The 27976-nt window shown below is 39.1% G+C and overlaps 1 protein-coding gene across 3 annotated transcripts in view; it reads left to right on the forward strand.

The window, feature by feature from the left end:
• SBNO1 (strawberry notch homolog 1) overlaps positions 1–27503 on the forward strand; it is a 57125-nt gene extending 29622 nt beyond the window's left edge. For all 3 annotated transcript variants that reach the window (XM_019977390.2, XM_019977391.2, XM_070769424.1), the window contains 17 exons: positions 1030–1181; positions 3830–4027; positions 4406–4573; positions 4672–4847; positions 5328–5459; positions 7095–7230; positions 7932–8044; positions 8134–8205; positions 8672–8771; positions 10754–10828; positions 11486–11632; positions 11717–11811; positions 11913–12005; positions 17779–17916; positions 18583–18659; positions 19693–19886; positions 21078–27503. In XM_019977390.2, coding sequence (XP_019832949.1) covers positions 1030–1181; positions 3830–4027; positions 4406–4573; positions 4672–4847; positions 5328–5459; positions 7095–7230; positions 7932–8044; positions 8134–8205; positions 8672–8771; positions 10754–10828; positions 11486–11632; positions 11717–11811; positions 11913–12005; positions 17779–17916; positions 18583–18659; positions 19693–19886; positions 21078–21220 — 2209 coding nt within the window. In that variant the 3' untranslated portion in view covers positions 21221–27503. The remainder of the gene's footprint in view (positions 1–1029; positions 1182–3829; positions 4028–4405; positions 4574–4671; positions 4848–5327; positions 5460–7094; positions 7231–7931; positions 8045–8133; positions 8206–8671; positions 8772–10753; positions 10829–11485; positions 11633–11716; positions 11812–11912; positions 12006–17778; positions 17917–18582; positions 18660–19692; positions 19887–21077) is intronic.
• The last annotated feature ends 473 nt before the right edge of the window (positions 27504–27976 follow it).

Genomic DNA, 27976 nt, shown 5'->3' on the forward strand with positions numbered 1-27976 from the left:
GCCTTTCTGTTCTCCAGGGGATCTTCCCAACCCAGGGAACGAACCCAGATCTCCTGCAGTACAGGCATGCAGGCACATTCTTTGCCAGCTGAGCCAAGAAGGGAACCCACGAATACTGGAGTGGATAGCCTATCCCTTCTCCAGCGGATCTTCCTGACCCAGTAATCGAACTGGGGTCTCCTGCATTGCAGGCGGATTTTTTACCAGCTGAGGTATCAGGGAAGCCCTAATGCAGCTTCTTTGCTAAGTCGCTTCAGTCGTGTCCGACTCTGTGCGACCCCATAGACGGCAGCCCACTAGGCTCCTCTGTCCCTGGGATCCTCCAGGCAAGAATACTGGAGTGGGTTGCCATTTCCTTCTCCAGTGCATAAAAGTGAAAAGTGAAGTCGCTCAGTCGTGCCAGACTCTTAGCAACCCCATGGACTGCAGCCTACCGGGCTCCTCTGTCCATGGGATTTTCCAGGCAAGAGTACTGGAGTGGGGTGCCATTGCCTTCTCCTAATGCAGCTTCTAGAAAGTGTAAAAGTTGTGCTTGGTTTGCATTACATTTCAGTTGGATAGTCTTGCCTAGAATACTGAAATTCTTCTGACCTGGATTATCAGTATCTTATAAGATTGAATAAACTATTTTTTTGTTTTTGTTTTTCAGTAAGACATAGATTTAATTATTTTAACTCTTTCACATACCTGAAAATGGAAATACATGTGAAATAAATTGGTTAAAGGATTGTTAAAGTCCTTTATATTCAGAGTCCAGCTGTTCTGAGTCACCTTTTGACTCAGTCCCTTATGTTCCGTTTTTCCACATGGAGTCCTCCTGTGCTGCAGCATTTCTGAAAAAGAAACCATTGGTGCTGAGTTCCTAAGCTGGCTTTATTATGTGAAGCTAACCAACTTGTGGTATCCAATTTGGAGATGCTGCTAATAAAGTGTACTTATTTTAAGCAAATACTTTCAGTAATATTTTATATATAATAATTTTGCATACTGAGCCACTGACTATCACTTTTTTATCTCTCGTACGAACAGAGGAGTGTTACAGTCACTCATTGAAAAACACTTCCCTGCTCCGGATAGAAAAAAGCTTTATAGTTTGCTGGGAATTGATTTGACAGCTCCAAGTAACAGCAGTTCACCAAGAGATAGTCCTTGTAAGGAAAATAAAACAAAGAAGCGGAAAGGTGAGTACTTTCCTTTAAATGGTGCTAGAAGTAATATAAACTTGAGCATTTTGATGTAAGCTGTATTTTGGGTGTGTACTGCCTTCAAAAGACGCTTACTCCTTGGAAGGAAAGTTATGACCAACCTAGACAGCATATTAAAAAGCAGACACATTACTTTGTCAGCAAAGTTCCGTCTAGTCAAGGCTATGGTTTTTCCAGTGGTCATGTATGGATGTGAGAGTTGGACTATAAAGAAAGCTGAGCGCTGAAGAATTGATGCTTTTGAACTGTGGTGTTGGAGAAGACTCTTGAGAGTCCCTTGGATTGCAAGGAGATCCAACCAGTCCATCCTAAAGGAGATCAGTCCTAGGTGTTCATTGGAAGGACTGATGCTGAAGCTGAAACTCCAATACTTTGACCACCTGATGTGAAGAGCTGACTCATTTGAAAAGACCCTGATGCTGGGAAAGATTGAAGGCTGGAGGAGAAGGGGACAACAGAGAATGAGATGGTTGGATGGCATCACCGATGCAATGGACATGACTTTGAGTCATGGTGATGGACAGGGAGGCCTGGCATGCTGTGGTTCATGGGGTCCCAAAGACTCAGACATGACTGAGCGACTGAACTGAACTGCCTTCCTTAAATTGGATCATGTAGTGTTTGGTTTGTTTTTAAAGGAAGTGTCTTTTATTTATTTGACTGCGAGTCTTGTGGGATCTGAGTTCCCTGACCAGGGATTGAATCTGGGGTCAAAAAGCACGGAGTCCTAACCAGTGGACCACCAGGGAATTCCCATGGCCCATGTCATTTTGAATGCACAAGTAATCCCCATTTTATATTGGGGCTTTAATAGTTTGGTGCTAGGCACTGTGTTGAGCACTGCCCACACATAGTCTTGTTTAACTGCAAGGGATCCATATGAAAGGCTTTATTTTTTCAGTTTTAATAGACAGGAAATTAAGGCACAGAAAGAGGTCAGGCGATATCCTTAGGTTCACACCACTACTGGTTGATAAATGGGGAACCAAAATCTGGACCTTTCTGTTGTTGATGCTGTGTGTGTGGGTGTGTGAGAGTATGTGTGTGCATGCATGCGTGCTCAGTCTCTTCAGTCGTGTCCGATTCTTTGCAACCCTGTGGACTGTAACCTGCCAGGCTCCCCTTTCCATGGGGATTCTCCCGACAGGAATACTGGAGTGGGTTGCCATGCCTTCCTCCAGGGCATCTTCCTGACCCAGGAATCAAACCCACGTCTCCTGCATTGCAGGCAGATTCTTTACCCACTGAGCCACCTGGGAAGCCTGTGTGTTTATATAGTCTTCTTTAAAGAGACTTTTGTTAGTTTATTACTGAATTACTAGGCATACACTTATTTATGTTTGTTAGACATTTTATAAAAATTGCAAAGTTGGATTTGTGTTTAGGTGCTTACTAAACTCTTTGCCTGGATAAGGCAGTGGCACCCCACTCCAGTACTGTTGCCTGGAAAATCCCATGGATGGAGGAGCCTGGTAGGCTGCAGTCCATGGGGTTGCTAAGAGTTGGACACGACTGAGCAACTTCACTTTCACTTTTCATGCATTGGAGAAGGAAATGGCAACCCTCTCCAGTGTTCTTACCTGGAGAATCCCAGGGACGGGGGAGCCTGGTGGGCTGCTGTCTATGGGGTTGCACAGAGTCGGACATGACTGAAGCGACTTAGCAAGCTCTTTGCCTTTTAGAAGTTAACATCTCAGGCTCTCTCCAAAATGCTGATAAGAACATACATGATGCTGTGTGTTCTAAATACAGTGCCTGACACTTTAACTTTAAATTTTCATCTGTTGCAAGAAATGCTTTTTCCCTTATATTTTTAATATGCCTGAAAGCAGGTTGGGTATTATAACTGGCATTATTTTTTATTTTGGTGACACAAAAAGTAATGCTGTGACCTAGAGTCAGTGACCTGTTAGAGTGGTCAGTGGATGGCCATGTTTCCCTTTTCTAAATTATCTTCTCACCATTTCGTTGGTATGTGAACCTTTTTAATGTTCTTCTCAGTTTTGATTAGTTTACTCTAGATATCTTCTATGAATTTCCAGTAAGATAATTCAGATTAGCACCTTGTTTAACTTTTAAAAGTGCAGTTTTGTAGATTTTTGGGGTAGTATTCCATAAAGTATTTAAGTAGTTTAAAAACCTGTAATTATTAGGCCTTGTCTCTCAACCTGATACACACATTCTGACAATGCCAGAGATTGTTTCATCTTTGTTGTCCTGAATTTTAAAACTTGTGCGTTTGAAGGCTGTCTTGAGTTAATATTTATTATGTACATAATTTCTCCTAAAAATAATTATATATAACCTGATTTTTTACAGGAGTCCAAAAGGCTATACTTGTTCATTGTTTTTGTATGCTGCTGCTGCTGCTTGGTTGATTCAGTCATGTTTGACTCTGTGCAACCCTGTGGACTGCAGCCTGCCAGGCTTCTGTCCATGGCATTCTCTAGGCAAGAGTAGTAGAATGGTGTGCCTTCCCCTCTTCCTTGTTCTTATATACTTATGCAAATACTTTTCTTCTGTAGTTTTCTTTTGAATTAGTTAACTGTACTTATGAACTAAATATAATTTCCTAACTTTTACCACAGTGCATTTTGACTCTCTTGTTTGGGTTTTGTGGGCAGGTGAAGAAATAACTCGAGAAGCCAAAAAAGCACGAAAAATAGGTGGCCTTACTGGTAGCAGTTCTGATGATAGTGGAAGTGAATCTGATGCCTCTGATAATGAAGAAAGTGACTATGAGAGCTCTAAAAACATGAGTTCTGGAGATGATGATGATTTCAACCCATTCAGAGATGAGTCTAGTGAGGATGATGAAGATGGTAAGTTCTTTAATATTTTAAATATAAACTAAAGGGTCCTTAATTCTGTGTATTTGAAATGGGATATTGTACTAAAACCTTTTCTTTTCCTGTAAAAATTATCAGACAGATTCTAATCTTTGCTTTGTGGGAGCTCCAAGCTTGTCTGTCTTCTGGCAGTTGAGCTCATTTATGAAAGGTCATGATGTCAATTTTGTTCAATTATGTTTAACCTCAAACCATGGCATTTACCTCATGGTGTATGGATGTACTGGACTGCTATAGTTGGTGGTGGTTTACAAGTTGTCGGTCAACAATACAAAAAAACTCAATGGTGGTTTCCTTTGAAAATTCCGTACCTGCGTTAACAGATGATTTATGTCTTTCCTTAACTTTCAGATCCCTGGTTAATCAGAAAAGATCATAAGAAAAACAAAGATAAAAAAAAAAGGAAAAGTATAGATCCAGATTCTATTCAAAGTGCCTTATTAGCGTCAGGTCTTGGATCAAAACGACCTAGTTTTTCTTCTACACCAGTTATTTCACCTGCTCCTAACAGTGCACCAGGTAACCACCTGGATGTTTGCTTTGTCTGTGAAATGTACTTTCAAACAAAACAAATATTTAAACTGTGTACTGATTTTTAACACATGTACTTTATCTAGCTAACAGTAACACCAACAGCAACAGTAGCCTTATAACAAGTCAAGATGCCGTGGAAAGGGCCCAACAGATGAAGAAAGACCTACTTGATAAACTAGAAAAATTAGCTGAAGACCTCCCTCCTAATACCCTGGATGAACTTATTGATGAACTTGGTGGCCCTGAAAATGTTGCTGAGGTAAATATGACTTGAACACCGTTGATTCTGTCCTAGGTAATTTTTTTTTTTTTTTTGCCACTTACAAACCCTTTAGAATGAATAATATATTGTTTCCTCATAAAATTATCTAACATCCTCTCTGAGATCTGAGAACCCTGTTCTACTCTAGTTGTCATCCTAGAGCAAGTGAGTTCCTTCCCCTAGTGTCTTGAGTATCTGCCCCAAGACTCAGATCTGTGTTATTGCCCCTGTCACACACAGCCTTTGTTGTCATTGCCACATGTTGGTTTTCTCCACTGAATCTGGACTTTTCAGAACCAGGCTTTATGTCGCAGTGTTTCATCTCCCCCGCCCGGCTCCTGGTGCGGGAGAGGATGCACAGTGCACGTTGGCTTCCTTCTCCCTTTCACCTCCACCATGTTTCTCTAGTGGGAGTCCTAAACTTCCTGCACCATACTCAGATACCTTAACTGTAAGCAACATTGTTTGACTTTGCAGATGACTGGCCGCAAGGGGAGGGTCGTAAGCAATGATGATGGAAGCATATCTTATGAGTCAAGATCTGAACTTGATGTTCCTGTGGAAATACTAAATATTACAGAAAAACAAAGATTTATGGATGGAGATAAGGTATGTTTTTCTAGGATGCGTTTTGGTGAAAAGAATTATGCCCGTACATTTCAGTTAATCTTTAGGTTTTTTTCTTTTAATAAAAATCATGTATGTTGAATGTTCTTTTTTTTTTAAACTAATAGTAATTACTGAACATTTTACATGTTTTCATTATTTTCTTGTAAGTTGAATGCAGTAAGGGTCATGCACAGAATAAGATGCCGCTCTTTTGGGGCCTTTAAAAGTCTTTAATCAGAATATTAATATGTTCTTTCAGGTCATATTAGTGGTCATATATCTAATGCTTACTTGAGTGTCAGTATAATCTTGAATCTAGAGATATATTTAAGCATGCCTAGATTACTAGGATTCTTTAGTTTTGCTGTTTCTTATCCTGCTCTGCTGTGTTCTATTAGGATGATTTACTCTGAATGAATGTACACTTGGTTATTTAATGACTGCAGAGGTTGTGGTTGCCTTCAGAGGCCCTTTCTGTATGCTCTTATTGTTAAGTAAACTTCATGAATTGTAAGAGTCTCAGATCAGTTCTTCCTCCATCTAGTTGGAATTGCTCATTAAGCGTTTGCTGATGAGTTTGCTAAAAAATAGGTAGGTGTAACACTTCAGCCTCATTCTTTAATCTGAAAGGGGTAGAATAAAATCTTATATCTTTATCCACATTTTGCTCTGTATTTAAAAAATTCTTTTACTTCTGCAAGTGGAAAACAGATGATAGTTATTACCGTTATCAAAGTTATCTTTTAAGTGTATTTAAAGCTCTTGTTCCGGAGAAGGCAATGGCAACCCACTCCAGTACTCTTGCCTGGAGAATCCCATGGACGGAGGAGCCTGTTAGGCTACAGTCCATGGGGTCGCTAAGAGTCTGACAGGACTGAGCGACTTCATTTTCACTTTTCGCTTTCATACACTGGAGACGGAATGGCAACCCACTCTAGTGTTCTTGCCTAGGGAAATCCCAGGGACAGAGGAGCCTGTTGGGTTGCCGTCTTTGGGGTCGCACAGCATCTGACACGACTTAGCAGCAGCAGCAGCAAAGCTCTTGTTACGTATTTTAAAGATTGTAGGTAGAGGTATCAATTATTTTATTTATTTGTTTCACTAGTAATTTAGGCCCATATCCATTAGGAATTATGTATTAGTTGGGATCACGTTTGGCTGTTAAGTGACAGAAAACCCACTATCACAATGACTTAAAGTGGAAGTTCATTTTTCACATGTAGAAATTTTGTTAGGTCAGCACTGACATGACCCCTTGAAGACTAGGTCTCTTCTGTCTTGATACTTTATATGCAGACTTGGATTTCCAGGTTAACCTCCATATTCCATGACAGCTATTTCACATTCAGTCATTACTGAATGTGTTTCAGCCAGCAGAGAGGAAAAAAGAGGAAGACATATCTTCAATTAGGGACATTTCCTGGACATTGTCCATGTGACCTGCTGGGTTGAGTGTGCCCACACTTAGCTGTAAGGGAGACTGGAAATGTAGTCTTGATTTTGAGTGTTCTTGTAACCATGCACAGCTAAAATGAAGGGTTCTATAATTTATGGAGAATACGTAGTGGTGGATGTTTTCCTGCTTGTCTTTGTGCAAAAGTGATCTTTTATTTTTTCTCCTTACTCTTGATACAGAATATTGCTATCATCTCAGAAGCTGCCAGCTCAGGCATTTCATTACAAGCGGATAGAAGGGCTAAAAATCAAAGGCGAAGAGTTCATATGACTCTGGAGTTACCATGGAGTGCTGATAGAGCAATTCAGCAATTTGGTAAATCCTGCACTGAATTTCATTTCATTGGGGAAAATACTTTAATATTGGACATAGTAAAACTTGACGCGTGTGTCGGTTTTAGAGATACTTAGGTATTGCATGTACCTTAAAGAATAGAGTACATCATGAATGTATTTTCTTAGTCATAAAAGCTGTAAAAGACCTGAAGTAGGGCTTTCTGGCTTTATATTCAAGAATGGGGCTCCTTAGGAATATCCTTCTTGCAGACCTCTGGGGATGTATATTACCTGTGTCAGCAGCTGCCACTTGATGTCCTTTTCAACCCCCAGTGGCTTGAGTGAGGGCACATTGCTCCTCCCTTCCCCTCCATCTTCATGTCCCATGACCTGGCAATTAAAAAAAAAAAAGAAAAGAAAAATTAAAAAAAATTTTTCTTTGAGAATCCAGAGCAGCTGTGCATCAGCAACATTGTGGTCATCCAAACTGGGGTAGCACTTAAGCGATTATCACTTAACAGTTTTATGGGAGTTTTTGTTCTCTTGCAATGAGGAGTGTTACTCTGAATACAAATGTTGTTCAAGTCATTGTTTGCAATTTTTTCCTTTTTGGGGAACTGGGGTGATTACATTCTTTACTTTTTCAGGATACCAGCTTACTCTTAAGTGCTAGGAATAGATCTCATAACACTAGTACTGAGCAAACACAATCAGTGATTTTTTTTTTTAATGTCGTTACAGGACGAACTCATAGATCAAATCAAGTTACCGCTCCTGAATATGTCTTTCTGATTTCTGAATTGGCAGGAGAACAAAGATTTGCATCTATTGTTGCTAAAAGACTTGAGAGTTTGGTAAGTTTTTTAGTTACATAGATGTGTGTAAAAAATGGTGTATGTTACTTGTCTTCTCTGCTTTGATTGGAAATTTTATGTTTGGATAGGGCGCACTTACACATGGAGACAGAAGAGCAACAGAATCTAGAGATCTGAGCCGGTTCAACTTCGATAATAAGGTACATTTCAGCTGTCAGTATCCCTGAGAAATTGTGGCAGTGTATGGTGTCTATGAGGAACAGAAAGGTCAAGTGGTTACTGTTTAAAACTTTTAAGTTGCCTCCTCTTACGATTTTGCTGTAAAATCATGGCTTCCTGCAAGATGGAAAGCAATTAGGTCTTCGGTGATCAAATGTGCTGTATAATGATCTCTTGCTGTGGGAAAAGAGGATTATAAGAAATACTTGTGGATGAATCAAGTAGGAGTTCCCAGTAGTAAAGAAAGTTGTTTATTTATTGAATGCCTGCTGTGTGCAAAGGTGTGAATGAGGCACTAGGCTATGTAAAGTTTACATAAAGGTAATTGAGTCCTGCTATTTTTTACTGTTTGATACAATAGTAGTTTTTATAGCATTCATTTGGTCATGTAATTGAAGAGTATCCAAATGCTGAAACTGGTTAAATGTCTTTGCTTTTTTATTGCAGTATGGAAGAAATGCTTTAGAAATTGTCATGAAATCCATTGTAAACCTAGATTCTCCTATGGTATCACCACCTCCAGACTATCCTGGAGAATTCTTTAAAGGTAACTCTTAAAAATAATCATAAAAAAGGAAAATGAGTACTGACAAGCCTCACCTTTTAGAAGGTACTAAAACCCATTCTAAGAGGTGCTGTTGCTTTCATACATAAAATGTATGAAATTTAGAAATTGATGGTTATCAGACACCTAAATTGACCTCTTACAATAAGCAGTAGATTTACTAAATTTCATTCAGGTAAAGTGACTTTACTCTTGAGTTTATTGCATGTTGTATAACTTTAGATTACTAGAGGAAAAATAGTTTTGTTAGATTAATTGAAGATGACTATGTCAAATAACTTTTTGCATTTAATTTTAAGTATCTGGGTAAATCTGTGAAGGTTAGTGGGGAATGTAAATATTGATAAAATTGGCCATATATTAATAGTTGTTAAAACTGGATAATGGGTACATGTGGGTTCATAGAATATTCTCTCTTTACATTTGTGTATATTTGGAAATTTTTATATTAAAGAAGTCCTAAATAGTGCTACAGAAATTCTTAGATGTGTAGATTTTACCCCATTAATATTAGTAGGCTGAGAGATTTCAGTAGTTCAGGAAACTGAAAGTATTTTGGAGAATAAATAGATGTAAGATACTTGAAACATTGTCATTATTAAGTTAGCGTTTTTTACTAGGAAGTCCTTTCCAGTTGAACTGGTATTTACTGTTGGTAGTAGTCCATATTGACACAGCTGGCAGGGCTGTTTATAACCATTGATGGCATTTAACAAAACAAAAACCTATAAAACCTTAGCCCTGTTCTTTTTCTCCCTCTCCCTTTCCTTCTTTTCTTTTTGTCTGGTCATTGGAGGGATTGTCAAAACGACTCACCGATTTAGTTCTAGTTCTGAAATAGTGCATGTTATTTATTCATTGTCAGTAATGAAAACTAATCCGAAAGTAAATAATGAGGAGCCAATACTCTGTTTAACTACCTGCCCACTTCCACTCTCATCTGGTAAGGTTACAAATGTTGACAGTTTGAACAGGAGCAGACTAACAAATCCTTGTCCGTGTTTGTCTAAACACAGAGCTTTTTAAAAACATACTACTTGAAACGTACTTTTCTCAGTATATCACAGACATACATCTCTCATAAGTCATTAGCTATAGCATGAACACGTTTTTAACAATTGTGTAATATTCTCCATCTAGCTTATGTAACAGTTCTTCAGTTATTCCTTTATTGATATTCAAGTAGTTTTAATTTTTTTTGCATCACAAAGTGCTGGAATTATAACGGCTACTCTTCTGTTCAGAAGAATTCCTTCTATTCATGGAATTTCTTCATAGAATGGGTTCCTAAAATGAGGACTTTTTGCATTTGAGCTCTTTGGCTACAGAGTTGTCATGTCACTTGCAGAATCTAAACATTTTAAGCATGTAGCAGTCTAGCTAACTAAATAAACATGTAAATAGGATATAATTATGTTTCTTATTTCCCTTTTCTCTTTCTTAAACCCGTATTCAGTAAGTCTGGGTTGGAGCCTGGAGACCATTATTTTTTTTTTTTTTAATTTTATAAATCATCCTCTTAGTAACATAATTCAGAACATGTTGACCGTTACACTTGTTGCTTATCTTTTGCATCTCCTTGTCAATACTGATAGGTAATGTTTGGAAAGGAAACATGATTATTTCCTTATTTACACAGTTATTTAATCACTATCCTGCTGTGTATTCAAAATTCAAAATTGATTCTGTGAGCAGAGCAGCTTTGTAGCCTAGAATCTCCACTGCCAAAGATTGTTGTTGGAAAGATAAGACATCTTAGTGAAAACAGTATGTATAATGTGAAGTTAGAGTTCTAGGATTTTGAAGTGCCTAAAGATCTTTAGGGTCTGTGCGTTCCTTTTAATTCAGCTAATAGGAATTATGGAAGATAAGTATGCTAAAACTTGATCTGGTTTAATTAGTTAGGTAACAGCTCATTGAGTCATTTGAGCTGTAACATTTTTTATAAATTTGTTTTATTTTAGATGTTCGACAAGGACTGATAGGAGTTGGTCTAATAAATGTAGAAGATCGTTCAGGAATTCTTACTCTAGATAAAGGTAATAATATGAGTTTCATATATGTACATAACTGTTGCTGTATCATTACAGCCCATTTTGTTGTTTGTTTTTGTCAATTTGAAGGGGAAGTTTCAAGTCTGTTGGTCTGTCTCTCAGTACTTAGTGTTCACAAAGCATTCCTGCTACTGTGTTTATTCAAAAAATTAGACCTCTATTCTCCTCTCTCTTGTATCAGCAGTTCTCAAACTAGGTTGCAGGTATGAGCAACTGTTGAGCTTTTTGAAAGTACTTAAGCCAGGCCAGGAGCTCAGGCAGTGGTCATTTTCCAGAGCTCTAGGGCATTCTACTTGTGCAGCAAAAGTTGAGCTTCACTGACTTGTGGCACTTAATAACTTTACAAGTTATGACTTAATGTTGGAAAGCATTCTTATGTGCTAAATTGTATTCATATTTTCAGTAAGTGAAGTTGAAGATGCAAAAATCTAATTTGGCAAACATCTTTTGACCACACAGTATAGCTGTACTAATAGCTAGAGATAGAAGCGGTCAAAGTATAGGCCTGTTCTGGAAACAGTACAAGAATTGTGAGGGAAGACTTTGGAGACGAAAGTGAGACTTGAACTAGGCTGAGATGAATAAACTTGTTAAACTGCCATTTGAATGCCTTAAATCGTTCATAAAATTTTGTCATTGCAGATTATAACAACATAGGAAAATTCTTAAACAGAATTTTGGGCATGGAAGTGCATCAACAGAATGCACTATTTCAGTATTTCGCAGACACACTTACTGCAGTCGTTCAAAATGCCAAAAAAAATGGAAGATACGATATGGGAATCTTAGGTAAGTTGGGAAATTTTTAAAATGTCATGTGTATTCCTGATGAAAAATTATTTTATACTTATATGTTGCTTTTTCTTATTCAAGATCTTGGTTCTGGGGATGAAAAAGTGAGGAAAAGTGATGTTAAGAAGTTTCTGACTCCAGGATATTCAACATCTGGCCATGTAGAATTATACACAGTACGTCTGTAAAATGTGCACATTCAAGTATAGTGTGCTTTTCTGATAGACATCCTAAGAAGTGAGTTTAATTTAAATTTCATTACTATTTTTTTTTACAGATAAGTGTGGAGAGGGGAATGTCCTGGGAGGAAGCTACCAAGATTTGGGCTGAGCTGACAGGACCAGATGATGGCTTTTATTTGTCATTGCAAGTAAGACTTGTTTCCTTTAAATCTTAATTGTTAAGATAATGTGTTTTCATTGCCATCATTGTAATTATGTTTGCTTTGTACTGATTTTCCACCTGTATTTAGCTTTTTCTATTATGATAATTTATCATTGTAAGCGTGATACATTTTTAATAGTTTTTGAGGAGTATTATTAAATGCAAGTTTTAAATTATTACATATTTGAGGACTTCCCTGGCAGTCCAGTGGTTAAGACTCCATGTTTCCACTGCAGGGGGCATGGGTTCTGTCCTTGGTCAAGAAACAGATTCTCCTTACCACTCAGCATGGCCCCCCAAAATTGCATATTCTTAGTAAATTGAACTCCCCCCCCCCCATAGTATAGTGTGACCTTCTCTAGTCATACTAATGCTTTATGTCTTCAGGATTCAGTTTTCAGTTGCTAATGTAATAACTACTGTCATTAGTTTAGTACTTGCATGTGGACAAAGCTCAGGGGAGAGAGAATATGGTGTACATAATTTACATTCAGACGTACACACATACACACACAGACGAGTGCATATTTATTTGTCCTGATTAAAACTGTGGAATTTTAGTTTCACCTTTTCTCTGATACTTTGGTCTTCTTTCTTCCACACCAATAATCCTTGTGCTTCAGGGCACATAGGATGATAAAATCTTATGGGCACTCTACCCCAATATTCCTGAAAATACTTTTTATTTTATTTATTTTATTTTATTTTATTTTTAAACTTTACAATATTGTATTGGTTCTGCCATACATCGAAATGAATCTGCCACAGGCATACACGTGTTCCCCATCCTGAACCCTCCTCTCTCCTCCCTCCCCATACCATCCCTCTGGGTCGTCCCAGTGCACCAGCCCCAAGCATCCAGTATCGTGCATCGAACCTGGACTGGCGTGAAAATACTTTTTAAAAATAACTTGTTTGCATATACCTTCCCCCATTCTATTTTAAAAATAGTTACACTATTTCTGCATGTTGGCATCTGACAATGATATAGTATACTCTTCTTTTAACCCTTAATTAATCTTGGTTCTATAGATAATGACAGTTTTACCAGACATGAAGTCTATTATTTCACATTTTCTTTTCTTGAATATCTTAAAAGATGGTACTATGTACTCTTCTGAGATAGAGTTGCTGTCAGAGTTTGATAGTGTTCTAATTTCCTTTCCCTGTTTGTATTTAATTGTTCTTTGGTGCCTGTATGTATAAAGGATTCTTTAAAGTTTGGTAATTTTATTAGAGTTTATCTTCTGTTAGTCATTCTTGGTCAGTATTCTCAGGCAGGTGGTATGCTCTTTTAATATGTAGTTTCAGATCTTTATTTTAGAAAGTTTCTGAATTATTTGTATTTGTAAAATTTTTAGTATTTTCTTGAATTTCTCCATTACTAGGACTCCTCTTACCACACTTTAGATCTTTACTTTGCCTTTTATATTTATTTTCTCTTGAATTCTTTTTAATCTTTATTTCTTTTTCTTTAACAGCTTTATTGAGATATAATTCACATACTGTACAGTTCACTCACTTAAGTGTATAATTTAATGATTTCTGGCATATTATAGAATTTTTTAAAGTTAGGGTAAAATACATAACAAACTTGCCGTTTTATCCATTTTAAAGTGTACGATTTAGTGGCATTGATTATATTCACAGTACTGTCCAGCCATCACCATTACACAACTCCCCCAGCCTCTGATAACCTCTCATCTCTTTTCTGTCTATAAATTTGCATATCTTGGTACCTCATATAAATGGACTCATGCAACATATGACATTTGTGTGTGGCTTCTTTGACTCAGCATATTGTTTTCAAGGTTCATCCATGTTGTGACCTGTGTCAGTTCTTTATTCCTTTTTGTGAGTCTTCTCTAGCACCATAGTTCAAAAGCATCCATTCTTCTGCGCTCAGCTTTCCTAATAGTCCAACTCTCACATCCACACATGACCACTGGAAAAACCATAGCCTTGACTAGACGGACCTTTGTTGGCAAAGTAATGTCTCTGCTTTTGAATATGCTATTTAGGTTGGTCATAACTTTCTTTCCAGGAGTAAGCATCTTAAAATTTCATGGCTGCAATCACCATCTGCAGTGATCGTGGAGTCCAGAAAAACAAAGTCAGCCACTGTTTCCACTGTTTCCCCATCTACTTGCCATGAAGTGATGGGACTGGATGCCATGATCTTAGTTTTCTGAATGTTGAGCTTTAAGCCAACTTTTTCACTTTTCTCTTTCACTTTCATCAAGGGGCTCTTTAGTTCTTCTTCACTTTCTGCCATAAGGGTGGTGTCATCTGCATATCTGAGGTTATTGATATTTCTCCTAGCAGTCTTGATTCCAGCTTGGACTTCCTCCAGCCCAGCATTTCTCATGATGTACTCTGCATATAAGTTAAATAAGTAGGGTTAGACTCTAAAGAAAGCTGTGTGCAGAAGAATTGATACTTTTGAACTGTGGTGTTGGAGAAGACTCTTGAGAGTCCCTTGGACTGTAAGGAGATCCAGCCAGCCCAGCCTAAAGGAGATCAGTCCTGGGTGTTCATTGGAAGGACTGATGTTGAAGCTGAGACTCCATTACTTTGGCCACCTGATTTGAAGAGCTGACTCATTTGAAAAGACCCTGATGCTGGGAAAGATTGAGGGCAGGAGGAGAAGGGGACGACAGAGGATGAAATGGTTGGATGGCATCACTGACTCAATGGACATGGGTTTGGGTGGACTCCGAGAGTTGATGATGGACAGGGAGGCCTGGCGTGCTGCGGTTCATGGGGTCGCAAAGAGTCGGACACGACTGAGCGACTGAACTGAACTGAACTCCATTGTATGTATATAGCACTTTTTGCTTATTTGCAGACATTTATGGAGTGACAAACTGTAAATGAAGACTTGGTTCAAGAAGTAACTGTGTAAATGAGACCAATTATGATGATGCTGCAGGCAGGGTAAAACCGTAAATAAGCTGTCTAGAGCATGAATCCTGAACTTTTTATGAGAGGGGTCAGGTAGTCAGTATCGTAGATCTTGCCAGGGCGTGTATCATCTCTGCTGACTTTTCTTTGTGAATTTTTTCCCCTTCCTTTCTAAGATCCTTTCTCCCTCCCTTCCTTAAACTGTTGTTAAGCATAAGATCAGGCCAGATTTTGTCCATAAGCTTAGTTTATGGTCCCTAACTCAGTAGCAAAGCTCTCAAACTGGATCTGGTTCTGGGGGGTGGGGAGGGAGGGGTGTGTGTGTAAATCTTATGATCCTCGTGAGGTTATACAGAGTAATACATAGGAATTTCTTGTACATGAGTTTTCCCAGTGGTAGCATTTTATACAACTATAGTACAATATCACAGTGAAGATATTGATACAGTTCACCAGATTTTATTCAAATTTCTCTTAAGGCCTTGGATAGGATTTTGATTGGTCCATATAGGATATTGGTTATTGTCTTTCATTTGAAATTATTGAATTGAAGCACTGGTAGATTTTGTTGAAAATGCTGATCCTTATCAGTTTCCCTGGAGTGAAAAAGGATGTGGTAACGTTGCCCTTTGTTACTGTCTGCATGGGCTCAGACAGCTGGATGTGAGGAGTGAGGACCTCCAAAGAGACATCTGGGATTTCCCTGGTGGTCAGTGGTTGAGATTCCACACTTTGAATGCAGGGGGCGTGGATTCCATCCCTAGTCAGGGTACCTAAGATCATGCACACTGGGGCGCAGCCAGAAAGTTGAAGAGGAGGCGTTCTTCCGGGAAGGCATAGCCTATTTCTTTGAACCTCCTCAGCATTAAGCACATATGACTTAGAATTTGTTTAATGTGTGTTGACATTAGGAAAGCCATGTCAGAATCATTGACACAATTTTAAAAATAATGTTTATTTATTTTTGGCTGTGCTGGGTCTTCATTGCTGCTTGTGGGCTTTCTCTGGTTGTAGCGAGCAGGGGATACTCTTCGTTGAGGAGCAGAGGCTCTAGGCATTGAGGCAGTAGATTTGGTGGAAGGACCTAGTTGTTCCTCAGCATATGGGATCTTCCTGGACCAAGGATAGAACCCACATCCCCTGCATTGGCAGGCAGATTCCTATCTACTGTACCACCAGAAAAGTCCACAAAATCACGTCCTCTGTAGTGTGATGCTTATTTTATAACTATAATAATTAACACTGTCAAGGTAGATCACATTGTTAAATGCTTTAAACATCGCCTTAAAGTATAATTAGAGTATTTCACATCAGCTGATAAAAAGATTTTTAAATGTATTTTTCACTCAACTAGTGTTTCATAGACTTCACAGTAATTATATAAACAGTGTTTCAAATCATGTGAACAAGTAAAAAACAAAGGATCTTTAATATCCACAAAAGGTAAAATACTGAGTTGTTTTATCCATTTAAGAATTATCTTAATATAAAAAGTTAGTAGCTTAGCAAACAATTTATTTTGTAGAAAAGGAAGTATTAGTTTCTCAACTGTGTCCGACTCTTTGTGACCCAGTGGACTATAACCTGCCAGGCTCCTCTGTCTATGAAATTCTCCAGGCAAGAACACCGGAGTGGGCTGACATTCCCTTTTTCAGAGGATCTTCCCTACCCAGGGATCGAACATGGGTTTCCTGCATTGCAGGTAGAGTCTTTATAGTCTGAGCCACCAGGGAAGCCCTGTAGAGGAGGGCTTTTTTGTAGAGGAGCTGGGAAGATACCTTTCAGACTTTTCCATTTCCTTCAATTTGGCTCCAGAGACTCTTGCTTTGAAATTGTTAACCATTATTTAGAACAGATACTAATTTCCAAACCTTATATTTCCTTGAGTGAAATGGTGGTTTTTACAACTCCTTTGTCTTAGGATTTCTCTCATAAAGTTGAACTTTTAAAAATTAAAAAAATAAAACAGAAACACCAAGTTCCATTGTTTGTCTAATGTATCCTTTTCTTCCACTTCTGCCTCATATTGTGTATTATTTGTTCAACATTTGGCTTTCTCCTATTACAGCATTACTGTCTACAGATCAATTTGTGATATTTCATGTGGTATTTCACCCTCACAAACTGTAGGCTTAAAATTGTAGCACTGGTGGATTAGATGAATTCAGAGGACTGTGAATGATCAAAATTGTTTTCTTGAAGATTATATTTCATTGTAACTTGAAGGAGAGTAACATACCTTAGAATTTCCCATGAAGACTCTTCCTACCCACTACTTAGATTCCTCTGTCACATCTCTGAGCCTGTCCAGGCTGTGAGTCCAGTGTCATGGACTAAAAGAAGCAAAATTTTCTCCATTGGGTATTGTGCTTTAAGTCTTACTTAACACAATTTTCTAAAAAATATCTTGACCTTCAGCCTGCCTCAGAGTTAAGGCCTTCACCTTGTTTAACTCGATTACACAGCAGTCTTATCTTTTCTTCACAGTTCTGTATTTACCTACACATTTGGCACTATAGGCTTATCTGGTGGCTCAGAGGGTAAGGCATCTGTCTGCAATGCAGGAGATGTGGGTTTGATCCCTGGGTTGGGAAGATCCCCTGGAGAAGGAAACAACAGCCCACTCCAGTACTCTCACCTGGAAAATCCCATCGACGGAGGAGCCTGGTAGGCTGCAGTCAATGGGATCGCAAAGAGTCGGACACAACTGAGCGACTTCACTTTCACTTTCTTTCACTTTGGCATTATAATCTTTCAAAGGATAAGATTTACTGATGTGATGGTACAAAAAGCAAGCCTGTCTTAAAACGTACAATGTTGACTATATATTTTCTCACCATTTTTTTTTTTAATAGATAAGAAACAACAAGAAAACTGCCATCTTAGTTAAAGAAGTAAACCCTAAAAAGAAGCTTTTCTTAGTTTATAGACCAAATACCGGGAAACAACTCAAATTAGAAATTTATGCTGATCTAAAAAAGAAATATAAGAAGGTATTTTTCCATTTGTACATGATGTTATATATGAATACTTTCTCATAATGTATTTAAAGTATGTTTATGTTTATATGTGAAATTTTTTTGTCAGTTTTCCTATTGGTTGCTGGAATATGGCTTTCAGGAAAAGTTTTAACTTTTAAAAAAGTCTTGTTAAATTAATATTTCAGTCTTAATGTTATCAACTATTAGGAAAATTATGATTATTTGAAGCAGCTTATGTTGTCAAAAAAGGAAGCTTTAACAATGCTGACTACAAAAATTAGAATTTTTTAAGTGAAAGGGAGATGTACAAGACTAAAATACCTTCCCACCAACTCTTGCTTTTATTGTGAACTGCTATGTTTACATTTTGCAGTGATTTCGAGAAAAATAGTGAATGCCTGTTGTTTCTAACTTTACTATGTAATTATTTTGTTGTTAGCATTACCTTATATTACTGTTATTCCTAGCCATTTTCCACTTGAAAACAGTTTGTAATTGTTAGCTATTTGAAATATTCATTACATAGGGAAGCCCTCATGGGAGAGCTTTAGCATTCAGATGCAAGCAGTAGCAAGGGCCAGGTTCTCTATGCAGAGATTATTTTAAATTGACTTCAGAGATCAAATTAGGCAACCAGTGTGTGTGTGTTTCAGTGGAATTTTCATCTTCTTTTCACAGGTAGTCTCAGACGATGCCGTGGTCCACTGGTTAGATCAGTATAATTCATCTGCAGATACTTGTACTCATGCTTATTGGTTAGTATTTTTGTTTTTCTCACCATTTATTCTGTTTGTCAAGGTTTAATTTAAATACTTCTTTACTCTTTGGCAGTCTGTCCCTGTAAGTACATCGGCAGTTACCAGTTGCTCATTGTTTCTTCAGGCAGGGGTACACAGTGGAAGTCTCTGACCACACACTGTTTACTTCTCCCCTTTGCTGTTCAAAGATGCTTCCTTACTTCCGACTGACTGTCGTCTGCCTGCAGGGACTTAATTATCATGCTTGGGGTTGAGACTTAGCTTTTTCTTTCTACATTTCTCTTCGTTTCCTTCCTTCCTTTTGTTCTTAAATTCCCCCCACCCTGCCAAAATTTTATTGGAGTCTCAAGTCAGTTTTATTTTTAAGGCTAAGTAACATCTAGGAAACCACAAAGATGCCTCAAGTACCTAACAGCAGTAGAAAACTTGACTGTTGAGCCCTGGAACTGATCCTGCTGTGCTGCTAGGCTAGCCAGAGGTGTTGTCAAGTCATTATGTTCATTTCATGGCATTGAAAATGGAATATCTTGGCCCACTTTATGAAAAGGGACTCAGGATATAGATGAATTTTAGCCAGGTTTTTATTTAGACACGTGTAAGTAGATAGCTTTGCTGTGATATAAGCAAGTTTTTGTTTTGTTTTGCTGAGGCCTTTTTCACTTACCTGATCTAGAACCATATATTTGTCCTTTAATACTGTAGAAATGACAGAATTATCTTATAAACTGGCATTAGTCCAGTAAACAAACATATTAAAATGACACATGCAGAATGGCTATCAAAACCAATATATCAGCCCTTTTATAGGGAGCCAGACCCCAGAAATAACTGTAATTTTAAAATCAGTAATGATACCTTAAATTGGACAGGATAATCCAATATGTGAAAAGAATTGCAGACTCTGAAACTGTCACTTAAGGTAAATGATAGGGCAGTTTCCATTTGAAATTCAGTAGGTGTGAGCCTGGTATGTGTGCATATTCATACACATATATATGTTTTTGTTTGTTTTTTTTTTGATCTGTCCTAGGCGTGGCAACTGCAAAAAAGCAAGCTTGGGATTAGTTTGTGAAATAGGTCTTCGTTGTCGCACATACTATGTATTATGTGGCTCAGTACTGAGTGTCTGGACAAAAGTTGAGGGTGTTCTTGCGTCTGTCAGTGGCACAAATGTGAAAATGCAGATAGTTCGCCTAAGAACAGAGGATGGACAGCGGATTGTAGGTGAGTCTTTTTTTTTTCTTTTGATTCGAGCTGTGAGAATAAAGAAAATCAGATCCTTGTTTTTCTTAATTTGCTTCATAACATCTTAGAATCTGTCTTTTCCAGTGGTGGGGTAAAGTTTCCTTTCTGTGATGTTCTTAAAAGGATGAACGGAAGTTGAGCTTTTGGATGTCTGTAGTTGGTTGTGGCTGAGGTTCTGATGTGCTTCTGCGCTGCCCGCAGCGCTCTGCTCCCTCCTTCCCTCCCTCTTGACCTCTGGGCGGGCTCTCTGGTATGAAGACGAGGGATTCTCTGACGTCTGTCTCTTTGTGTTCGGGCCACGTGAAACTATGGAACTCAAAGCCACTGTGCACAGAGGCTGGACTGAAGTTATGCAGGGAGCAAGGGAGACCAGGCTGGCCGCCCCCACAGTCCCTCCTTGACAGGCTTCACTTTGCAGCAGTCCACCCAGTTACTGTACTTGCCTTGTCACGTGCTCTGTTTCTTGTGCAACAACCTTTCTGTATATCATGGGTTGCCTGCGGGCCAGAGTCAGTCCATGAGCATTTTTTTGATCCTCAAGTATTTTTGGTTGCAGATTTCAGTTGAATTAGTTGCTACTTTTTAAAAGTCAAGGGAATGGATTTCTATCTTCTTTTATTTTTTTAAAAAAAGATTACACTACAGAGAAGCCTGGAGCATTGAGCCCCTGTTCCCACATGAGCGAAGTTCAGGTTCCCTTATACAGGATGTATACACTGTCCAGTTTGCTGACTTCCACACTCTTCCACTTAGAAGTTAGTGTTTCAGTGTGCATTTGAATTTGTAGCCACTATCTGAAGTCTCTTTGGTACATTAGTACATATCAAAGAAGGTGGTGCTTGCCTGCATTTCTAGACTGCAAAGATAGTGGCTAGGAAGATCCTGTATCTGGCTGTCTCCTGCTTTAGCAGGTAGGTGGTATTGCCCTAGACACGTGAATGTGCTCAGGCATTTGTGGGTAATACTGCTGAGGGATCAGGCTGCTTCTGAAGGGGCCAGTTCAGTTACTTAGTATTCATTTAGTTTGTGTATGGAATCTTGTTTATTTATTAACTTAGTATTATAACAAAAAAAAAATATTATAACATCATTTGGAATTTTCTGTGAAGCTGTAAACTACAGTATGAATTCTCCTGGATGCAACCTTTATAAATTGTTTTCTCCTTGCAGGTTTGATCATTCCTGCAAATTGTGTGTCTCCTCTTATAAATCTCCTTTCAACTTCAGACCAGTCTCAACAGCTTGCAGTCCAGCAGAAACAGCTCTGGCAGCAGCGTCACCCCCAGAGCATTGCCAGCTTGAGCAGCACATAAGAACAGACAGGTTTCAACATGGATGTATCTGAAATGCTGTTGAAGCATATCATTTGCATAAAAATCAGGGACAGTTTCCAAAGAATTATAATTTTTTTTTCAGTTGTGCTCTCTCTAGTTAATTTTCTTGGGAATAAGGACAAACCTGGAATAGATAGCAAAACTGAAAATCAGCAGTGCCGACTGGTACATCTGTCTTTCCTTGTGCTTTTCCCATGGTACTTACCGTATGCTTTTACTTTGGGTGAGCAGAGGGGTATGTGTGTGTATGTGTCAGTCTGTTTGTTTGTTTGTGAGTTTGTTAAAAGCTGCGAACCATAATTGGTTTAAAAATGCTTGGAACTTCCCAAACTGGCTTTACTTTTATGTTATACAGTGCTCAGGGTTAACGCAGTACATCCATGCCATTGCTGTGGGACTTATCCCCAGATGCATGTGTTTTGAGTCTATAAATAGAGAAAATATATATTGGTTTCTTTTCCCAACTTATTAAAACAATAGGTTTATTAAGGCATGAAATGAAAGGTTGCATATCATGCATTCAGGTTCTTTTCTAGTTTTTGTTCTGACAGTGCATGTCTTTGAAAGCATGCGTAAACAAGATTAACACAGAAGTCAAGTAACAGAGCGAAACATTTGTAGATGTACAGCATTGGTTATTGCATTTTTATAGTGTTTATACCTGGGTATTGCTTCAAACCCTGCAAAATCTCCTCCTCCCATTCTTCCTGCCCCAGGTTTCTTGTCAAGGTAATGAGTACACACATTTTTTTGGTGATAAAACTCTTAAAAGTTAATTTTAATGTATTAATAGCATTCCTAACGTGTGCTGCAAAAAAGGCTACAAGCCTGTTTTTTCTTAAAATTACATCTTTCTTAACTTAAAGATAGTTGTAGAAAGGAGTACGGATTGGCTTCTGTCTTGCAAGCAATCTTTTTTTTTTAACTTCATTATCTTAATTTGCTTTGTCACTCTTAAAAATGAAAACTTTGTACTTGAGTTGTAAACTAGACAATGAGGAAACACTTGAGGCTTCTGCTGTATGTTTATTTCTTGTTGTTATTGTTGTTACCCAGTAACTTGAATATTGTTTAACGTGTTGTAAGACATTGTAGAGTTTATCTCAAGCTGTTAAAAATGGTAATGTACAAATGTGAATAGACACTTATCTATAATATGGGTAAGTTTTGTTTTGCCTATAATAGATGTTTATAAAAACAAGTGAGGGGACAATTGGTCTTTTTGTTTCCTTTTTTTTTCCCCTTTACTTTTTTTGCTTGCACAGGTTGCACTATTAAGAAACTGAGATTGTATAAACCTGGTCAAAAGCTGCAAGATACCACAGTCTTGTAGATGTCAAATAAAAAGTTATTATACTAACCCGAAGTGGACTCTTGTTTAGGCCCTCACCACCTGCAGAAGTAGCCTGTGATGGAAACGCTGCAGAGCTCGGCGTGTTGCTCAACATTCCAGGTAGCCTTAGATTTTGACTTCAAACCCACCCCACAGAATCAGAGTGGTGTTGAGGAAGGGGTGAAATAATAGTGCTTTCAAATGTTTTGCAAGTTGAACCGTTTGCCTTCTTCTTGCAGGATCTGGTGAGATATGTGTTCAGTGATGGGTAAGCTAGCGCTGTCATCCTCTCGTGTTTTTACAAGCCTGAGTTTAGTTAGGTCACGTTCACCGTAAGTTTTCTTTCTTTGGATGTATTTATTCTTGATGCCTAAAAGAACAAATTGAGAATAATTTCGGTTCTTTGGCATATTTTGCCCAGTGGATGCAACTTTTATCCTCAGTCTATCCTTATATCTCAGGCAGTGATCCATGTGAATATCAACCAGTGTCCCTTGTTAGGGCCACTAGACCAGCTGGCAGCCAAGAGCAGAGTTGTCCACCTGCACCAAAACTTCCCACTTAGTTCTGTTTTTAAATCAGGAGCCTAGTCTGCTTCCATCAGCACCCCAAGGGAGATAGAGCTGTGGAGAGGAAGCCTAACCAGCCTGTTGCCTCCAGTGAGACAGAATGGCAGGGTTGTGGAAGAGAGACTCTCATAGGCTTGGCCCAACTTTGCTTTTTTTGTGTGTGCGGGCATCTTTTTTTTTTTAAGCAGGTTATGGTTTTTTCCAAGCAGCTTCAGTATGAGGATTCTTTAACGTGAAATTAGTTGACCCTCACAATTCACGATGTAATGTTTGCTCTTGGAATAGCTATCTTATTACAGAGGGGGATGTGTATGTCCTGTTCTTTGTAGAACAGCTTTGTTTTGCATTTTTAAAAAAGGTCCAGAAATAAGTCCTATGAAAACTCTGAGAGTAGACCTCGGAAAGGCAGCCGTGTAAACGGATGGGGCGCTGAGGTGCCGGCTGCCCACGCTCATGGTGGTGGGGTGTCACGTGAGCCCTCGGAGCCTCTGCCCATGCTCCTCTCTGGAGGTGAACATACGACCTTTACACTGTGCCCTTATCCAAGTCAGCAAGTTTTAGGTTGGTCAACATGGGAAACCCAGCATTCAACGTCCTACTCTGTCAAAAAAAAAATCAAGTCTCAAACGAGAGCTAACTTCTGTAAAACAGGTCTTGTATTTCAGGATCTGAATGCCATGTCTGAACCCAAGGACCTTGTTGAACCGTATGTGAGTCCATTTGGCCTCTAATGCCTTTTCTCCCTTTTTAGCAATATGGCTCTGAGCACAAAGATCTGGTTATGAATCATGTTCGTGTTTTCAGAGTTTACAGTACCGATTGTGCTGAAAACCACTTTCCCAGTCCAGAGCTGCTCAGATGGTATTGGGGGAGGTTAGTGTTCCCCTGATCTAGCATCCTCCATACCACAAGGTCTCTAGCTGCAGTTTAGTGGGATTATCCAGATATGTATCAATGATACAAATTCCTAAAAGTATTAATAAGGTATTTTTAAACACAACTTGATGAAAAAGTAACTATCTTAAGCAATTTTCCCTTTCTGCTGCTAAATTGCCGATAAAACTCTTCAGTATCTTTTCTTCACATCTGTATATAAGTTAGCAAGAACCTGCATCCAAAGCATTGTAGGAGTGTGTGTATGTATATATATTTATTCCAATCCAGTTAGCACTTCAGAAACCTTTTTGAGTTGCAACAGTAAAACCTTTTAGTTTTATCTTGCTTCATCTGTAAAGGTAAAAGTTCTAGATTATCAAACTCCAGGGAAATATTAGTATTTTGGAGGCATAATTTTCTGGCTGTACCCCCCGGGACATTCATTTGCTAATCTCCATGTGATGCTATCAGAACAACTTCTAACAGGGATGACAAGCAAGGGTACCAGGACAGCACTTAGAGTTGTATAATGGGACCCTTTCCCTCATTCCCCTCCACTTTCCAAGGAGGGGGAAGAAAGGCGATAGATTAGAAATGGTTGATGGATCTCAATTGATGAAAGTAGGAACAGAGGAAAAGTATTTTTCCCTTGGGTCCTTTTCTTGAAAAGATGTTAAGAGGAAAGTCCCTACCCAATTACTCTCTTAAAAAAAACGTACCTGAATGACATTCGACAGTTTCTACGAATGGTGTTACATAGAGTCTCTGTGAAACTGGTACCCAGCTAACAGACGTTTGGTGAATGCAGGCATCCCAGTGGTAGTGGCATTGGTTGACTATCCTTCCTATATCTGAGGTCTCCTTGGCTAACACCACACCCAGGTGCGTGCACTGTGCATGCCTTGCTCTGGAATATGCAGTAGGCAGTCCATGTTGTGGCTACAGCTGCGAGCAAAAACCATTTGTAAAAAGTCCTTGTTGGATACCAATTGTCTAATACGAGGCAGTGCGTTTTAAGGGCATATACGTGAAGGAAACACATTTAGATACCTGCAGCTCTAGCTAGCTAGTAATTTTTTTCTGAGTACTTGAGGTGAAATCCAAAACCCACCTTCTAATCTTACGCTGTACTTATATATATGTACATAATGTGTATATATAGATATGTTGAGTTCTTTTGAATTCTGAATGTAAATATTTCTTGTAAATTGGGACTCCACCCACTTGTTTGTCTCTTTTCCCTCCTCCAATTCTATTTATTCTTTTCTTGGTTTCCCATAGGGGGCTTCTTATAATATTTTTTTTTTCTTTTTTGCTCTAGAAACGTATGAAAAACTTTAGTTGAATTTGTCACGTATTTTAGAATTCAGCTTTGCATCTTTACTATAGAATTCCTGTGTCTGTTTCGTGTTAATATTTTTCAACATGCCTGATTTATGTTTTGCATTTTTATTACAAATTTTTTACTGTGTGCAATGCATTGTATTGGGGGAATGTACTTGAGTGCAATTTCTGATACTGTCATTATATGACTAGTTATGCTCATTTATGTTGCTCTTTGGAAGCTATAGTGAGCCTGTTTTCACCTGAAAAAATTTCTTCCCAAGACTTCCTTTAAGCTCCTCTAACTTCTTCAGTGCATTTGGGATTAACCTCAACTCTTCAGTAAACCTGACTTGTTTCTACCCTTGCAGTTTTTCAGGCCTGCACCACAAAATCTTGTAGATCTGAACAGTGATGTATGGGCTGCTGCTGCTGCAAATTTTCTGTTTGTTAAAGAAGTTGATCTGTCCTTTCAGCCTTCAAATAATAATCAAAAACTTACTTTCCAGTGAGCATGGGTGATCTGCTTCTGTCCCACCAGTTAAGGGGCGGAGACAGGCCCGGTACGTGCTGGTGTCCGTACTGGCAGGTTAGAGAACGTACTTCCAGGGACAGTTGTCCTCCTGAGTAGAGCAGCACAACTGCTCGTGCAGGCTCCCGTGAGCCTCTGGCTCAAGGGCCGATGCTGTGTGTTACCTGTGGAGGGGACAGGCTGGTGGGATCCCTTGAGCTGTCCCACCACCAGCGAGCTGTTGAGTTGATCTTGACTAGATGGGCTGTAAACCTAGGAGCTGAGAGGGCTGGAGGCACTCTTAACGATTGGATTAGTGTTGCCTGGAGGGCCCACCCAGGAGTGGCTCACAGACGTGGTGGGAATCATTGCCACCACTGTGGTAACAGGCAAACACTGTGTTTCTGTCTGCAGGTTTTGCACTTTTAAGAAAATATTCCTCCGTAACTTTCAGCAAAGACACCATGAGCATTTCTGGGGCGTTTCATTCATGTACACGTTTCATTCGTTGCTCTGAGCTTGGTAGACTTTTAGAGGTTGTCTGTATTTAGGTGAGTCTTAGGAACCTAGTGTGTCTTGAAAGAGGGCCTGTCAGAGGTGAGCTCCTCTCTCAGAGGCTTTCCTTCTCTGACTCCCAGGAAGCAGTTGAACCACACGGTTTGCAGCAGCAGCCGTCAGGCTGAGGCCACACCCTTGTAGTGCAGAGTCGAGCAAGGGGTGCCGCCTGGGACGTAGGCTGTCTTCCATACTTGCAGGTCAGGCCTCCTTGGGGCTGAGGGTCAGTCCGCAGGCTCCTTAGTGAGAACTCCCTGGCTTTTCCACCCATCCCCCTGTCCTGAGGGCCTTTCTTGCTATGACAGTATTTGTGGCACTGAAGAGGGTAAAGAAGCTTGAGCCTTCTTTCTGACTTCCACTTTGCGGGGCAGATAGCTTGTATTTTCTACGTAGCACATTGCAGTCTTGCTGCCATCAGAAAAAAAAAAAAATCATCCTGTTCATGGTTTATACTGAATTTGCAAACTACTGATATTATTTTTCAATAACCACTTGTATCTACCATCAACCATGAGAGGTGGGAAGAGGTACGCTGTATCTCTGCAATAAAACTTTTGCCAGGTTCTACCTCCCGCTGAGCAAAGGATACTTTTGTACTTAGGCATAGATCTTCCTCCTTTACTAATCTGACATGGTGCACCTTGAGACAACATGTGATGGAATCCAAAGACAATTTGAAACAAAGGTGGATGTAAAACTCCTTCAGTTGTTTCTGTTGTGTTCTTTTTTACAGTCTCTCTTTTTATATTGCTACTCTGTTTTGAATGTCCGTCAGTGTATGAAGGGTACGCACTGTTCTGATGATACTGCACTGCTTCTTCAGCCTTCTTTGGTGATACAGAACCAAGTGTCCAGAAACAATTGTTCTAACCATTTTGATTTGTAACTTAAAAAATTGGCTCTCATGCAATAAAAAAATGTATTGGCTGCATTTAGCGAGGTTTATGCCCTTGCAAGTAAAAACGATCAACCATGAAGCGTAACAAAATTCTGTATTTAGTTTTTTGTTGTTGTGTTTTCTGATTTTTGTTTCTCTCTCTTTTTTTTTTTTTTTCTTTTTTTGTAAGATTCTTAAATAAATTAAACTGGCTAATATGCTGCTTTTATCTGTGTGTTTTCTTTGACTGGGCTCTTGAGTACCTGTTTCAGCTGTGTCAGGGCTCACCACGCTGACCTAGAGCGCTTCTTTCCATTGGGGGCTTGGACTTTTTATTGGCTTTATATTTAAAAAGAATTCTAGAAGACTTCTTACGATGAGGATAAAAAGCAGCCCAGTGCTTGTTAGAGCAAAAAAATGGCTGCACCGCTGTAGAGCTTCAGTGAGTTGGCACTGGGTGCCTGGGCCGGGGGGCTCAGATCACAGGTGTCCTCTGCAAGGTGCCGCAGTGTTGGAGGACTTGGGACTATGAGGCTTGCTATTGAAAATTCATTCCTGCTGCTGCACAGCCATCCAATCCGTGAGTCTGAGATTGGAGCTCTGCTGATGAAAAGCAAAACGGAAACTACTGCAGGCAGCTTAGCGTGTGCCAGTCACTGTGGGTGCTTCCCATAGTCCTCAGTCCTCTGCT

This window comes from Bos indicus, chromosome 17 (genome assembly GCF_029378745.1).
Source record: "Bos indicus isolate NIAB-ARS_2022 breed Sahiwal x Tharparkar chromosome 17, NIAB-ARS_B.indTharparkar_mat_pri_1.0, whole genome shotgun sequence".
In the NCBI taxonomy this organism is placed as follows: Eukaryota; Metazoa; Chordata; class Mammalia; order Artiodactyla; family Bovidae; genus Bos; species Bos indicus.